Source organism: Malaya genurostris, chromosome 2 (genome assembly GCF_030247185.1).
Source record: "Malaya genurostris strain Urasoe2022 chromosome 2, Malgen_1.1, whole genome shotgun sequence".
NCBI classification, from domain to species: Eukaryota; Metazoa; Arthropoda; class Insecta; order Diptera; family Culicidae; genus Malaya; species Malaya genurostris.
In genome coordinates this window covers 131,052,414-131,064,673 of record NC_080571.1, presented here as the reverse complement: position 1 = coordinate 131,064,673, position 12,260 = coordinate 131,052,414, and the positions used below count along the sequence as shown (strand labels likewise).

The window sequence follows — 12,260 nt, the reverse complement described above, 5'->3', positions numbered from 1 at the left end:
GTAAGCAACCAAATAAATACCAGATTAAGAGAAATGAATACTAGATGAGAGTGTTATTAACATAATAATAGCCATACGCAATGCAAATTTTTTCATATCGTTTATATCGTTTTTTACCGTTTTCTAAATTTTCGCTGATTTTAGTTCGCTGATCTCAATTGGTTTGGTGGCATAAAGACCGTTAGCACCAATCGCTGTAAACATCCATCAATTCTCAGTTAAACTGATTCTGTCATCCTTCGAACGAACAACGATCAAAACAAAGATGGATTCAAAACAATGTGGAGAATGTCATCACGATATTAACGACTTGGAGCCAGTGCGCTGTGGCCTTTGTGTAACTCCTTTTCACATCAGCCAGAACTGCTGCGGTTTTAATCTTCGTTCCTGCAAGGATGTATTCGCTTAGGGTAAAGTAATATTCGTTTGCCCTAGGTGCAAGAATGAGTTGAACGGTAGAAGCATTCGTGCGTATATGGATGATGTTAAACAAAACTCGATGATCACAAGCTCTAGCAACAACAGTATCGATACGCAGATCCAGCATCTTTCTGGTATTGTTGAAGTGCTAAGTCAGAAAGTGACAACATTGTTAATTCTGCCACTGTATATCCCAATACCCGTAATGTAAGAAGACCAGTATGGCCTATTTCTAATCCAAATGCTAAACGTCGTCGTGGTGAGGATGGCCAATCTGTGCGCCCTTCTTTCAATCGTGGTACAAGTGACATTGATTTGGGAGATCTCTCTGTCCCATTCATTATGCCGCCTACTTGTCCACCGAAATTTTGGCTTTATCTGTCTGGGTTCCAACCGATGATCAGTAATGATGACGTGCAGAAAATAGTCTCACGCTGCCTTAATTTATCGGATACATTTGATGTAATTCGTCTTGTACCAAAGTGTTTAGACTCTGCTAATTTGAATTACATATTATTCAAAATTGATCTTGATCCAACACTCAAGCAGCACGCACTTGACGCTACGCGTTGGCCTACAGGGCTAATATTCAGAGAATTCGTGGATTTTTAATTACACCTGTTGAGACACCCGTCCATGTTATTTCGAAAGCAGCCAGCAGTAATACCGATGATAGAGGAAACATTTCCATTGACAGTAATTTGAATGCATTGCGATCTTTGGTGGATGATGGAAGCTTAAGGGCTTCCATCAGAGACGAGTACTTTAACATTCCTGTTCAACTACTTGCATTCAATAACTATCCTTTGCAGCGAATTTCCGACTGTGATAGCAGTATATCTATTTATTACCAAAATGTGAGAGGACTGAGGACCAAAATTATTGATCTGTTTCTGAATTCCATTTGAATTTCATTTGGACTTCGATCGTCGGGAGGAGAATTTAGTTTCAAAATTATGTTTCAGGAACTTAGTTCCAGAATACAGGTTTAGAATTCAAAACCTACATGTTAAAGTTTACTGTTTTTTATTATTGCAAAATTAGTGAAAAACATGTTTGGCACAAAACTGTGATTATAGCGATAATATAGTGATAATAGTGATGCTACGCCAACTCAAACGCACCATTCAAATGCTGCGTCTGCTGTGTCTTTGAAACTTACAAACCCTTCGCATCATCAGCATCAACTAGCTGGAAGTAAAACGAAGTCTTTTGTAGATATAATCACTATTTTGTGTGAAATATCCTGCATTCCTGTTACTTCTGTGTATGATATTCAAGCTAAATGGGGAGCTAGCTGCATAACATGCTTTGTGATTGAACATGTTTTTCTTATTTTTATAATTATTATGATTTCCATCAAATCTGTTAATGTTTATTTTTTTTTAAAGTTTGCTGTTTTTTATTATTGCAAAATTAGTGAAAAAAATGTTTGGCACAAAATTGTGATTATAGCGATAATATAGTGATAATAGTGATGCTACGTCAACTCAAACGCACCATTCAAATGCTGCGTCTGCTGTGTCTTTGAGACTTACAAACCCTTCGCATCATCAGCATCAACTAGCTGGAAGTAAAACGAAGTCTTTTGTCGATATAATCACTATTTTGTGTGAAATATCCTGCATTCCTGTTACTTCTGTGTATGATATTCAAGCTAAATGGGGAGCTAGCTGCATAACATGCTTTGTGATTGAACATGTTTTTCTTATTATTATAATTATTATGATTTCCATCAAATCTGTTAATGTTTATTTTCTTCACGTTTCGCTTACCACCTATCATTATATTCTCAAAAGTTAGAAAATTGATAATTCCCAGCGATTTGTTCATCCAAGCGGACGTTTGAATGCATTATCTTTCAATAATCATTATTAATTTCGCTTATTTAATCGCTCCTCTGTGCACTTTTGCTGATTTCTTACATCAATCATTTCCGATCAAATCATCACTGATTTTTTGTAATTTAGATCTCTACTGATCTCGACTTAACATGATCATGATCATAATCATACAAAAATCCGAACTTCTTAGAGATCAGATCAGTCATGATTACGCAACGATGATTTGTCCTTGGCTAAGATCACTTGTGATGAAATCAGTAGTGATTTTTTTATGTATGAGATCAGTGATCTTAAGATCAGCAGTGATTTTTGATTTTCGGTTATTTTCCCAGCCTTACTAGTGTATGCCCAGCTGACGATGAGGAACGGCGATATTCTCTTGTTACTTGATATTCTCAAAGTGTCAAATTAAAGCCTTGTGATAGATTTTGTCCGACCTTTATTACGTTTTAGAAAGTGTTATTGCTCTTCTGTTAACACCAGATTGTATTGATTGCTTCCGGCAGTATATTTATTTCATCATCCTGTTGAAGTTTGCATCGATTCTGTGACCGTTTTCTGAATTTTCGCTGATTTTAGTTCGCTGATCTAAATTGGTTTGGTGGCATAAAGACCGTTAGCACCAATCGCTGTAAACATCCATCAATTCTCAGTTAAACTGATTCTGTCATCCTTCGAACGAACAACGATCAAAACAAAGATGGATTCAAAACAATGTGGAGAATGTCATCACGATATTAACGACTTGGAGCCAGTGCGCTGTGGCCTTTGTGAAACTCCTTTTTACATCAGCCAGAACTGCTGCGGTTTTAATCTTCGTTCCTGCAAGGATGTATTCGCTTAGGGTAAAGTAATATTCGTTTGCCCTAAGTGCAAGAATGAGTTGAACGGTAGAAGCATTCGTGCGTATATGGATGATGTTAAAAAAAACTCGATGATCACAAGCTCTAGCAACAACAGTATCGATACGCAAATCCAGCATTTTTCTGGCATTGTTGAAGTGCTAAGTCAGAAAGTGACAACATTGTTAATTCTGCCACTGTATATCCAAATACCCGTAATGTAAGAAGACCAGTATGGCCTATTTCTAATCCAAATGCTAAACGTCGTCGTGGTGAGGATGGCCAATCTGTGCGCCCTTCTTTCAATCGTGGTACAAGTGACATTGATTTGGGAGATCTCTCTGTCCCATTCATTATGCCGCCTACTTGTCCACCGAAATTTTGGCTTTATCTGCCTGGGTTCCAACCGATGATCAGTAATGATGACGTGCAGAAAATAGTCTCACGCTGCCTTAATTTATCCGATACATTTAATGTAATTCGTCTTGTACCAAAGGGTTTAGACCCTGCTAATTTGAATTACATATTATTCAAAATTGGTCTTGATCCAACACTCAAGCAGCACGCACTTGACGCTACGCGTTGGCCTACAGGGCTAATATTCAGAGAATTCGTGGATTTTTAATTACACCTGTTGAGACACCCGTCCATGTTATTTCGAAAGCAGCCAGCAGTAATACCGATGATAGAGGAAACATTTCCATTGACAGTAATTTGAATGCATTGCGATCTTTGGTGGATGATGGAAGCTTAAGGGCTTCCATCAGAGACGAGTACTTTAACGTTCCTGTTCAACTACTTGCATTCAATAACTATCCTTTGCAGCGAATTTCCGACTGTGATAGCAGTATATCTATTTATTACCAAAATGTGAAAGGACCGAAGACCAAAATTTATGATCTGTTTCTGAATTCCATTTGAATTTCATTTGGACTTCGATCGTCGGGAGGAGAATTTAGTTTCAAAATTATGTTTCAGGAACTTAGTTCCAGAATACAGGTTTAGAATTCAAAACCTACATGTTGGAACTGGATTCCGGAACTGAATTCTGTTTCGCAACTAGTTCAAAAACTAAATTGCAATTGAATTCTGAGCCTGTTCTAAGTTCAGAATGTAGTTCTTGAACTCAGGTCCAGTCCCTAAACCCTGAATTCTTCCACTCGGTTCTTTTTAGAATCATAAACATATTGCCAAAAACTATGCGAAATTTTACTTTACTGTACTATATACGGTCCTTTTTTCAACGAGTTGGAGTTCGTAGTTGTAGGAACTTTCTATTAATTTGCTATCTAAAATGCATAGCACCGGCTCAGTTTAGGTGCATCATTTCAAATTCTAGTAGTGAAAAAGGGGAAAGCTGGCATTCCGGAAGTGATCAACTAATTTATATTCGAAAGTGAGAAGAAAGCGTTTCAGTTAGATTCGTATTCACGACATCCAGTTATGTCTGTGACATTACACACCCGTACTTTTTTCATCCGAGTAAGATTTTTCTGGCTCTAGATTGTAAAAAGAGTATTCTGTTTCCAGCGGGGGACATTAATAACAGTTTCAAGCTTTTCTGCGTATGTGAGCCTCATTTTGTCTTTGCGCAACTTAAATACAGTGCATGCTGAAAGATCATGAGAAATCTCTCCACAATAAATATATTTTTCAATTTTTTACTGCAATTATCATTTGAATGATGCCCTTTGCACTTAATACATTTTGGCTTATTACTACCGTGAGTAGCTATGTGGCCGAGTTTTATACAGTTCGTGCAATTCGTAACATTTGGTATGAAAAACCGAACAGGAAGGCGAAATCTATCGATGTGGACATGGCTAGGCAACGCAGATCCAGCGAGTGTCACTCGAAACGAATCTGAAGGCTGATAAGTCTTGTTTCCTCCTTCAAAAGATACTCCGTACAATTGCTTGCACTCGAGTATCCTTACTCCCTCAAGCATAGAGTTTTTAAAACGACCAACTCAATGCTCAAGCAACTCCTGTACAGCCTGTGCCTGGCTGTAGATACGGCACTATAGCTCATGTAGACGATTAATTGTGATGCTTGCTGTGTAGAGATGTGTTGTCTTTTTTTGTACACCGCAACATGTACTGTACACTGTGTACTGCACAAAATCTGGTACCTAGTGGTTGTCTCTGCGCTGATGTGCCCTAGCACCTCTGTGCCCTAGCACTTCTGTTCCTTTGTACCCCTTCGTGTCAACACCTCTGTGTCTCAGCAACTCTATACGTTCACACCTGTTGGTCTCGTGACCTCTGTGCGTATGTATTGCGTAATATTGGCTGTGCACCAGCCTTTGCCTGTGGTTGCGACTGGCATCAACAGGTTTTTTTTCCTGCAATTCTTCGCTTGAATGCTTTTTACTGAATCAAAATGTTTGAAGTAACTTATCCGTACTTTAGTAAAGGTGCTTGAATGTGCACATATTGCGCAAAATGCTTGTGCAATTCACACAATCGATCAACTAACTGATATTCGGAAGTGTGAAGGAAACGTGCCAGTTTTATTCGTATTCACGATATCCAGTTATGTCTCTGACGTTACCCGCCATTTTAGAGCTTTAAAAATGAAAATGCAATTATGTATAAGACGTAAATTATGTACAAGAATAGCGTTAAAATTCGATGCTACGTTTTGGTTGTTTCTTCTTCTTATAGGTTCGAAGATTCAAACGTTCTTTAGCACGAAGAACGTTTGACTTCGAAGTGCCCACTTTTTTGGCCACATCCCGAACTGAAACCTCCTTCTTCTGCTCGAACGCCTTCAGTATACGTTTATCCAACTGAGGGTTAGCAGGACCTTTTTGTCGACCCGTTTTCGGTTTATCCTCAAAGGTGTTATCCTCACCGAACTTCCTGATTGCAATTCGCACGGCTTTTTCACTTACTTCTTCCATTTTTGCTATCTTTCTCAGTGACAGTCCGTGTTCTGTGCACCATTTGTACACAATATTTCGACGTTGTTCTGCTGAAAGTCCACGCACTTCGAAACAAACAAATGAAAACGAATAAACAACTGAACAAGTGATTAGAGAAGGGTGTAAACAACAGAACGCAGCGATAAAAATTGACAAACAGCGGTTTTTGGTTGCGTCCATACTTTCTGAGACAGTTTTAGTAAAGCAAAAGAACCTTCATTGAAGACATAAGCTGCAATATCTTATGTTCGAGAGAAAAAGAACGTAATAAATTATTAATTTTATGAACAACGAATCAATTGAACGGAAGATTGTGTATATTTTGATCGAATTTTACTTATAATACTATCGATGATATGCTAAAGATTTTCTAAATCAAATTTCTTCCTCCCACTGGGGCAGGTCAGGGAGACGTCTTAGGCCTTACAATGTGTAGTCGCGTGCTGATGGGCTGCAGGGACCAGTTTGAGAATAATTTTTCTAAAACGATCTCTCGAAAAATGATAGATCAGTAGCCAGTGAGCTAAATAATAGTCTTATACAATAATACATATAACCGACAATTCCCAGTATTTTTCAATGCAACAAAATTTATCGGAGATAAAAGTTTATTGTCGATTTTGAAAGATTTAGACAACTATTAGGTCTGTTGTTGTACCGTTGAATTCCACTATGTCATGTCATTACACTCTCACAAAGTCACTATTTCCACAGTCACTATTTTTCCGAAAGTGTATCAAACGTTATAATACAGATACGTATTTCGGAATGTTATTTACATCCTTCTTCAGTGTATCGGTTTTATTTTTTTTTTATTTTACAAAACCGATACACTTACTTTACTATGGGGCGCCTTTCCAAAATTTACCCCCTGAGAGAGTAATAAGTTTTTGATCATGAATATCTCTTGTTGTATCTAACGTAGCAACATAATTTATGCTACATGTCATCGGAAATATGATCACAATTTTATGATAAAATTTTCAGTTGTGTGACGTAATCGCAAATATTTCAAAATTAAATATTTCTGAAATGTTTGGTATCAACGAATATCAAAGAAGAGAAAACACATGACGCTTTTGAAAACTCATAGCTCATTGGACTGTGGAAAAATTTATACAATCTAACTATCAATAGATTCGAAATTTTTCAACTTGAACGTATATTGCAACAACAATGAAGTTTTTCAATAATACACTATTGAAAAACCTGTCTGATTTGATCCATTTCAGCACCAGCCAAACATAATGCGTTCTGAGGAAGAAAACAAAATATGTGCTGCTCCAGCGATATAAAAGCTGCCTTTTTCACTTTTTCTATCATTTTTTGAGCAACGATTATAGAAGCAAGACACACACGAGAGTAACATCGGGCCGAGCACACAGCGTTACTACACCAGAAGCCGGCCAGCTGAAGTCATCAGTGTACATGCAAAGAACCATCTCGGATCTAAATGCAGATCGTGTAGGTGATCCGTGACAATTCAGGACACTTTTCAGTGCTACAGATCATCAAAAAGAATTAATTGAATTATCACTTTCGTACCAAGAGCATCAGATTTATCAAAATGGGTGTAGACAAAGTTTGCACCGTCACTAACACATTCAATTATGACTCACGCAATGTGAAATTGAAATTGTTGATGTAGAACACATCTTCATACTAGTATGGGTATAGTTTGGACTAGTATGGTTGCCATGCGAAACAGGGTTGTCACGTATACAGATTAATCTGTATTTTTATTATAAAGAACTATACTGGTTATTTTATGATATTTAATTGTGTTTCAGAATGTTTAATGTAACTAATCTGAACTTTAGTTTAGGTGCATCGTTTCAAATTCTAGTAAAGAAAAAGGGGAATGCTTGCTAAATTCATGCAATTGATCAACTAATTGATATTCGGAAGTGTTAAGGAACATGCCAGTTGTTTTCGTATTCACGACATCTAGTTATGTCGTTGACATTACCCACCCGCCTTTTTTTACACGAAAATGATTTTAATAATGAGATATTCCATTTTTTGCTTCGATTATAAAGGTGAGACACTTTATAAAACATTCCTGATATTATTCATAATTTATTTTGAGATTGGTGCACCGAACTGACCCTACTGAATAATACAATAAAACGTACTTAAGTTTTTTTTTTCTATCCGGCAGGACGTGAACCCCCCATTTTGGAATTATACCCAACTGAACCACAGGTTATAAAAGTCGGTGAATCAACCCGGTTATCTTGTCGCGCAACTGGAGGTGTTCCGTATCCCACTCTAACTTGGGTTAGAAGAGATAGACGACCTCTGTCATCTAGAATTACTCAGGACTATCCAGGTGTAATCACGTAAGAATTATACTAATATATTCAACTACATCACGGCTTAAAATATTGTTTCAATAGGTTACGCGAAGTCATTCTCGAAGACTCAGGAGAATACGAATGTAGAGCAGAGAATTCAGCTGGCTCCGCTTCACTGTCGACGTCCATAGACGTTCAACTTGCTCCGATAATCACCATCTCACCATCTGTTGATGAGCACAAAATTTATGAAGGTGACGAGTTGAGCATACAATGCACCGCTAGAGGAAAACCAGAGCCAACAGTAGTCATCAAAACTCCGTATCCGGAAATCGATACTCGTCATGTATCTCGGACTGAAGCGATTGGTGCAGCAAACATAGATATTTTCCAAGCTGAAACAAAACACTCTGGAACTTACGAATGTATAGCCACCAGTCGTGCCGGAACGGATTCACGCTTCATTACAATTCAAGTAGAGAAAAAACGTGGTGATCTAGGACCCCACGACAATGATCGAGATGTCTACCCTCGACCACCGTACACTGATCGTCCCCAACAACATACTTATAAAGCAATTCTAGGTGAACGCTCAGAGTTAGTTTGCAATGAAGCTTCTAGTGGGGCGCGCACGGAATGGCGGCGTTCCGATGGACGACGATTACCATATGGATCGATTCCTCGAGATGGTCATTTAATAATAGAAAGCACAGGACATGATGCTGCAGGTTTATATGATTGTGTCGCTCACGATATTGCTTCGTCTCCAACCACGATAGTGCAAATTTCACTGGAAGTTATCGAACCGCCACGTATAACTTTCAGTCCAACTATGCCAATGATCGTGCGCTCCGGTGAAACTGTTACTATTATTTGCAATGCTACTGGTGAACAACCTATTCGAGTTTCGTGGCACGGTGAGAACGGTCAGAGTCTTCCAGAGAGGATTAGAGTAAGTGGACAGTATCTGCAATTCACGCAGATCACTACTGATGACGCGGGACGATATTATTGTTCTGCAACCAACCGCCAAGGAAACGTTACAAAAGTTGCGGAAGTTATTGTGAACCGTGCGTATGATTGCTATTATTTCTATTATATGAATCTTCCCCTTGTGGTCATTCATCTCTCGCTTTTTCTTGATCATAGCACGAACGTTCTATGTGAAGAATGTATTGTTGCACGATGCACTTGCTTCCAATGTGTACGTAAGTTCGTAAAAAAATATCTGCATAATTCATGGTAATGAGTTAACCGATTGTCACAAACTTAGATTTTAATGAGTGGTGGATGAATGCATCCACAGCTTATTGATTTTAATCAGATCCGATTCCTGGTTCTTGAATTACAAGCTGTTGGTGAGGGCCGGGTATAGCATGACGGGTAAGTCGATGCCTTAGGCCAGAAAGTTACTTTTGTACGTATTTATATGTAACATATACATGGCCTCGGTTGTAAAGTCGATTTTCACAGCGATTGCATAGCCTTTGTATATGAGAAAGGCAAAAATGTACATGGAAATATGAAATTTACATATGAAGAAGAAAAAGAAAAAGAAAGAAATTACCTGTTTCAAATATTCTCGTTAATTCACATTCGAAATATATAGAATACCAACCAATGCGGATCAAATCATACCAAACATTTCTAATCATCGAATATTAAGAAAATTAATGAGAATATTTCAAACAGGTAATATCTTTCTTTCTCTTTTTCTCTTCATATGTAAATTTGATATTTCCATATACATTTTTGCCTTTCTCACATACAATTCGCCTCAGTTATATATATATATATATATATATATATATATATATATATATATATATATATATATATATATATATATATATATATATATATATATATATATATATATATATATATATATATATATATATATATATAAAACTACTTTGGGATAATATCGAAAAAAATCTCCAAAAAACGGAACTCACCTCGATTTCTCAGCAACCGTTAAACCGATTTTCACGAGTCATGATTCAAATGAAAACTCTCATTGTATTTAAATATGCTGTGCAATTTCATCCTGATCCGACTTCCGGTTCCGAAATTACAGGGCGATGAGTGTCAAAACATTCAAATCGTCATGACCATGCATGACGTAATGACGTCAATGACGATGCAAAACTAGTACGCGACGCTACGTGCGGCTTTGCTTCGTTCGCAGCGTGCTTTGTTCAATTTCGTATAGCGTGCAGGGTTGCCACAATAAAATTAATATTTTTCAGGCAAAAAATGTAAATTTTCTAATTCTTTTATTAAATTTGTACCTACTTGTTAGTGTTATAACGATGATTTTCTATAAAAGTACTCTTATTGACTTTCTCATATAGAAAATTTATGCAATCTCTTGACAAATTGACTAGTGAAAATTGGCCCAAAGGGCTAAGTGTTCTATATCGTTCGACACAGTTGATCAATCTGAACAATGTATGTGTCTGTGCGTGTATGTTTGTGAGTATGTGTCAAATAATATCACTCATAACATAAAAAATCTCATAGTCCCAAAGGTTGCTTCATCATACTTTCATAGGGTAAAGTGCGTTTATAATGGCACACCATCATTTAGAGCGACGATGCAAAAAAAAATATTTTAAATTCTTCTATATTTGGCTCAAATCTGATTCAATTTGTAGGCTATATTAGTTACTTACTAAATAAACCGACTTCTGATTCCAAAACATGGAAATAGTGGTCAAAAACTCTAGAATGAGATTCACTCAATTTTTTCAAAGATGATTTGATCAATTCCCATAAACTTAGGCTCAAATAAAAGTTCTTATAGTCTCATAGGTGGCTGTTTAATTTCATCCGGGTCCGACTTCCGATTCAAGTTCTATAGGGCGAAGTGTGTTCAATCATTTAGTGCGACGATGCAAAATAAAGTTAAATCCTTATTAAAGACTGTCCCAGAAAGCATGGACGCAACCAAAATCCGCTGCCATTTCGCAATGGTTCAGAATCTATCAATTTTTATGGCTGCGTCCTGTTGTTTACACCCTTCTCTAACCACTTGTGCAGTTGTTTATTCGTTTTCATTAGTTTATTTCGAAATGCGTGGACTTTCAGCAGAACAACGTCGAAAAATTGTGCACAAATGGTGCACAGAACGCGGACTGTCACTGAGAAAGATTGCAAAAATGGAAGGAGTAAGTGAAAAGCCGTGCGAAATGCAATCAGGAAGTTCGGTGAGGATAACACCTTTGAGGATAAACCGAAAACGGGTCGACAAAAAGGTCCTGCTAACCCTCAGTTGGATAAACGTATACTGAAGGCGTTCGAGCAAAAGAAGGAGGTTTCAGTTCGGGATGTGGCCAAAAAAGTGGTCACTTCGAAGTCAAACGTTCTTCGTGCTAAAGAACGTTTGAATCTTCGAACCTATAAGAAGCAGGAACAACCAAAACGTAGTCCGAAACAAGAAGCATCCATCAGGCCGAGGGTTCGAAAACTGTACAATACGATTCTTGCTGGAAATTTGAACTGAATAATCATGGACGACGAAACCTACGTGGAACTCGATTACAAATCCTTGCCGGGACCACAATATTATACGGTGCGAGAAGAGCAAGTGTTGAACCAGTCTGAGACATCGATTGAAGTCGAACAATTTGGTAAGAAAGCTATGGTCTGGTAAGCAATTTGTAGCTGCGGTAAGATTTCGAAACCCTTCATCACCTGCTTCAATGAACAGCGAAATATGCATCAAGTAATGTTTACGAAAACGACTTCTACCCACGATTCGAAGCCACAAGGATCCTGTTGTCTTCTGGCTAGATCTTGCTTCTTGCCACTACTCAAAATCAACGTATACTAACAAAAATGTCACTTTCGTACCAAAAGACATGAATCTATCAAATTGCCCACAACTTCGACCAATTGAGGAATTTTGGGCATTAACGAAGGCACA

General features: G+C 37.6%; 1 protein-coding gene across 4 annotated transcripts in view; it reads left to right on the top strand.

Annotated features, from left to right (window-relative positions):
- LOC131431038 (basement membrane-specific heparan sulfate proteoglycan core protein) overlaps positions 1-12,260 on the top strand; it is a 746,275-nt gene that overhangs the window by 640,502 nt on the left and 93,513 nt on the right. For all 4 annotated transcript variants that reach the window (XM_058596469.1, XM_058596470.1, XM_058596473.1 and 1 more), the window contains 2 exons: positions 8,194-8,374; positions 8,432-9,399. In XM_058596469.1, the coding sequence (XP_058452452.1) occupies positions 8,194-8,374; positions 8,432-9,399 (1,149 nt within the window). The remainder of the gene's footprint in view (positions 1-8,193; positions 8,375-8,431; positions 9,400-12,260) is intronic.